The sequence below is a fragment of the Phalaenopsis equestris genome, unplaced genomic scaffold (genome assembly GCF_001263595.1).
Source record: "Phalaenopsis equestris unplaced genomic scaffold, ASM126359v1 Scaffold209623, whole genome shotgun sequence".
NCBI lineage: Eukaryota > Viridiplantae > Streptophyta > Magnoliopsida > Asparagales > Orchidaceae > Phalaenopsis > Phalaenopsis equestris.
The window spans coordinates 7,502-12,529 of record NW_018228775.1 but is presented as its reverse complement, the minus strand read 5'-3'; the positions used below and the strand labels follow the sequence as shown (position 1 = coordinate 12,529).

At 39.2% G+C, this 5,028-nt stretch overlaps 1 protein-coding gene across 1 annotated transcript; it reads right to left on the bottom strand.

Moving 5' to 3' along the window:
* Window positions 1–3,575: 3,575 nt before the first annotated feature.
* LOC110036677 (protein HAIKU1-like) lies at window positions 3,576–5,022 on the bottom strand. The gene has a single exon (XM_020741175.1). It carries the CDS (start codon window positions 4,964–4,966, stop codon window positions 4,031–4,033), a length of 936 nt encoding a protein of 311 aa, XP_020596834.1. The 5' UTR covers window positions 4,967–5,022; the 3' UTR covers window positions 3,576–4,030.
* Window positions 5,023–5,028: the final 6 nt, after the last annotated feature.

Here is a 5,028-nt window from a genome sequence, read left to right as displayed (position 1 = left end):
TTGATATTTTTATAAATTTTGGGATTAAAATGACTCCAGCAAAGAGGCGAGGGACCATTTTGACATTTTTTTTAAAATTAGACATTATAATGGAGGTAGAAGATAACCCATTCATGCTCATGATAGCACATTACTAAATGTTTTGAATCTAAACATTATCATCCCAACGTTCAAGACAACGCACAGTTTTAATCATTCTTCAAAAATACTTGTGGTCATCAATGACACTCATGTACTATACTATCAATTGATAACTAAAACATAAAGGGAAATTTACATATTTAGCACGCAATTTTGTTGTATTTACCAATCTCATGCCTAAACTTTTATATTTAAATACATAGCACTTTAGTTCTTTAAACATATATATCAGAAATCTTGATACGAAGATACATCAAAGACTTCAATCATAATCTACCACACGTACTCGATGGGGCCGGACTGTACGAGTGACAGTCAATAATTGGAGCATCAGAACTCCTAATGTAATATTTTCTCTTAAATATGAAAGTTATGCAAATCGAACCGCACCAATTTCCCCATACCGAAACCTCCTCTGCCCTAACCGCAACCTTTTCTCCTTCGATCTACACTGCTTGAAAACCGAAGGTTTGGGATTCCATCTGTTCGAAGCCACGCGATCCCCTTACCCCAAGCGTCTCTCTCGTCGTCTTCCGCCTCGAATGAAATTCTCTGTCTTTACCTCAAGCCGCCGAACCTTTCTTCTTCCTCCCAGTGCCGACGCCGAACTCCCCGTAAATCTCAAGATTCTTCGATCTTATCTGCACCGATGCCCAATTCTTCCCTATTCGAACTGAAGCCGATCGATTCTCCTCGCTACGTCTCCGTCAAGTGATCTCCCTGTGTCGCGATCCTTTCTGTCGAGCCTCTATGCCCTAGCCTTCAGCCGCTCGGTGCTCCTCATTGCCATCGCTACAAGCCTTCAGCTGCACCTCCTAAACCTAATGGTTTCCTTCTGCCCTAGCCTGCGGACTTGAATTGCTCCCCGCTATACAAACCTTTCCATATTAAATCGAAACCAGCCTATTTCTACTAACCCGAACAAAGTCCACCAGCATGCTTACTTGTACTATTCATTTGATTTTATTTTTGAATGTTACAGTGTACTGTAATAAAAAAATAACATTTGTCGCACTTCAGTTTTTATTTTATCGGTTACGCCCGTCAGGGATCCAATGGTATAATTGCCCCTGGTGCAAACGAGAAGTTTTTGAAAACCTCCATTCGAAACAAAGAATCTGTTAAGCTGGAAAAATGCGAGCTCTTTTGGAGAATTCCTTTAAAAAATTGAGGTTAGAAAAAAGGAGAACTCTTCAAGAGAACTATTTTTTTTTAAATTGGGGGCTCTTTGTTTGCAATCTTAACCTTCTTTCAGATACAGTGAAGACCTGTTGCATCTTTTGAGATTACAGGTTAAACATTATTTTTGCTCCCCATTGCTTCTTTTGAGACCGTGGGATGTGAATTTTCAAAGCCCACAATTCCATCATTTATAACAACAGCAATAAACCTTTATCACTACATGAATCCTTTCTCACCATTTTATCCTAATGAGTGTCATATTTTCATTTAATTCTAATAAATTATGATCATTTTTTTATACAACATACCTAAGTCTTTTTAGGTCTACCGCTACCTTTCTAAACATAAATTGAATCTAAAACATCTACTCTCCTATCAAGATCACCATGTGGTTGAGTTTTAACGTGACCAAACCATCTAAGATGAGTCTCTCTAATCTTCTCTGCCACTAGAGCTACACCAACCATTTCACGGACACATTCGTTTCGCATTTTATCTCTAAGAATCAAACCGCTCATCCACCTAAGCATTCTTATCTCAGCAACATTTAGCTTAGTTTTGTGCTTCTCTTTTAAAGGCCAACATTTTGTGTCACAAAGCATTACAAATCTCACCACCATCTTATAAAATTTTCCTTCAAATTTAAGTGCTACTTTTCTAGCACACAATAGACCTGATGCATTCCTCCACTTTAACCATCCAACTTGAATTTTGTTAATAACATCCCCATCTATATCACCATCAATTCAAACAATAGGCCTGAGATATCTAAAAGTTCACTCTTTTTAATGATTTAATCACTCCTTGTTACAACTCTTCCACTAGATTTATTACTACTAAAATTACATCCTAGAGATTCAGTATTAGATTTGCTCAACCGAAAGCCTTTAAAATCTTATGTAGACCTCCATAATTCAAGTCTTTAAAATGTCATTCAATAATTTATTAACCAAAAGTTCATATTGTTAAAATAATAATAGTAATAAATTTAATTATGCACAAACTTCAGGTGCAGTAAGTAGAGAAGATTTTTTTCATGAGTGGAATGGGAAATAATTTCATCTTTGCATGCTTAAGTGAGTTTTGACCTGGGGTTACGTACATGAAAGTCAATGTACTAATATCTAACAACAAATCTATGGTTATGGAAGATAAACAGCCTTCGTTATAACATTTCTAATTATTGTGAATCTTATAAATGATTTGTGTGTTTGTTGAAAGTCAATGTACTAATATCTAACAACAAATCTACGGTTATGGAAGATAATCAGCCTTCGTTATAACATTTCTAATTATTGTGATTCTTATAGATGATTTGTGTGTTTGCCATTAGCAGATAGAATTATGCAGCAAAAAGAAATAACCAAATTTATAAAAATCTTGATTAGAGATGGCTAATAGCAGTTTACCAAAGTGCATAATCACAAGAAGTTAAGAAATTATCATGAAAGTAGCAATTCATTAAAAGGAAAATCAGTGCAGGAAATTGTAAGCCGTATCTATGGACATTAAAACAATACCAGGAAATAGATCAAGCTGTAAAAAAAACAAAATTTATATGGCAACTTAAAAAAGTAAATTTAAGTGGAAATTACAACATAGCACTCAAAACATTGCTATTTGCAAAACTAGGACGCACCCTCTTTCACCCATTTTTTAAATTCTCCCTCAAAGATAAAAAAATTATGATAAAACCCCAACTCATATTTTTTATAATTATCAAATTCCCAATGATTTGATCGTAGCACTTGTTGATGCATTGGTTCGGTAGTTCAAAAAAATATACAGAGTGCTAGTTTCCTAAATAGCAATGGGGCATTTACATACATACCACACAATTCTTATGTATTTACATATCTAACTCCTAAACATTCATATTCACATGCACACCACTCATTACATAAAAAATACCGCTATCACAACCTTTTTAAAAGTGAAATGCACCTTTTCATGCATATGTTTATGACCCCAAGGTGTTATAAGTGTAAATATCAAAATTTGGGAATTAAATATGTAAATACATAAGAATTGTGTGGCATGTATGTAAATTCACCAAACATAAATTTGGCTGGAGTAACGTCACTCCCTATCATCGCCCCACACATTTTGTAAAACTTTAAAAATTATCAACATGCATGGTTGTAAAGATTTACAATAAACTGTTATATTCAAATCAACTAAGAAGATGAATTCTGCTATTTCTCATCAATAAAAGGGGAAAAAATATATGAAAGATTATGCTCTATACAATAACTTAGTGTACAGTAACTTCAAAAACTCATAAAGAATTCAAATATGAAATTTGAGGCTTTAAGCAAAATACATACAGAACAAATAGACCATTCAGACAGACACAAATAACACAACTTCTATCATCAAAATAATCCTTGGCAAACAAAATCAATAAGCTCATTCATACCCTAACAAGTATTCAGCACTATCATTAACGAGTCAAAAAGCAAACAAGAGATTGATTGAGCTGCACAAACCTTGTCTCTTGAGGAAAAAAGCCAGCTTGCTTTGCTGGAACCAATAGTTACAGTTTCATTTCCTGCTCTTATGATCGAAGCAGAACTCAATCGCGGTTGATTGTGTGTTCCAGCGTTGATGATACAGAAAGAAACTTGGCAATGGAAGTATAGTGAATAAAAAAGACATCCGGACCACACACCATGAAGATTTCAGCACTTCGGGCTGTAAGAAAATACTACATGTCCCTCCATCTAGGGCTCGTCAGAGGTAGGAAGCCGGAGGGTGAAGGTGGGAACAATAGAGTCGGAGAAGGCGGAGGCTGAGACCCCGGCCCCAATAATCCGGATTGGGGCAATGGTGAGAAAGAGAAATTTGGGCTAAATGGCTGCGGATACTGAAATCCGGGAGAAAGTATTGGGTAGGGCGATTTTGGTGATAGAAGATTCAAGAAAGAGCTTGGAGACGGCAATCGTGACAGTGAGTTTGGAGACGGTAAGAGGAACTGAGATCCAGGAGATAGCAGAAGCCCCGGTTGCATGGAAGCCGGCACAGAACTTGCATAAGGAGGGTTTCCCCTCGGAGATAAACTTACATAAGAAGGAGGGTTTCCCCTCGGAGACGAAGACGAGGGAAAATGCGCTGGCAGCAAGCCCTGCGCGGGGGCACGCCTAGAGCTATCTGCGCTGAGAAGAGAGGTCTCGAGGTACCTCATATATGCGGATACCGGCGAATCGGTCCAAGCGGCGCCGGTGAGGGCAGCCGGCGACTGCGCTGGCCGCGGGTAGAAGCCGGGATTCGGATTAGGGTTTTGATTCGGCGCCGAACTCTGCAAAGGAAGCGGCGGGGGGCGGGAGATCGGATTGAGGGGTGGCGGCCGGATTTTCATGAGCCGGGAGCTGGGAGGTTTGGGTTGAGGAGGCCTTGCCTGCGCGGAAACGTTTACAGGGCCAGCAGGATCGCGAGCGGGACTTCCAGTGAGCCGCTGCACGATGGTTCGAAAGTCACTTTTGCTGATGTTGTACACCTGGGGGGGCGGCGGCGGCGGTGTCGCAGTCGCCGGGGGAGGAAGTTTGTGGAAATTGGGCTGATGAAGTGGACTCTTGCGGATGCTCTTTCCGAGCTTGTTTACACCAAGGGGATGGTGGTGATAGGTTTTGGAGTTTTGATCCATGTCTGCGCGATCAGTAGATGATGAACGGAAGTGAAAACAGCGCCTGCTTCCTCTCTCCGGCG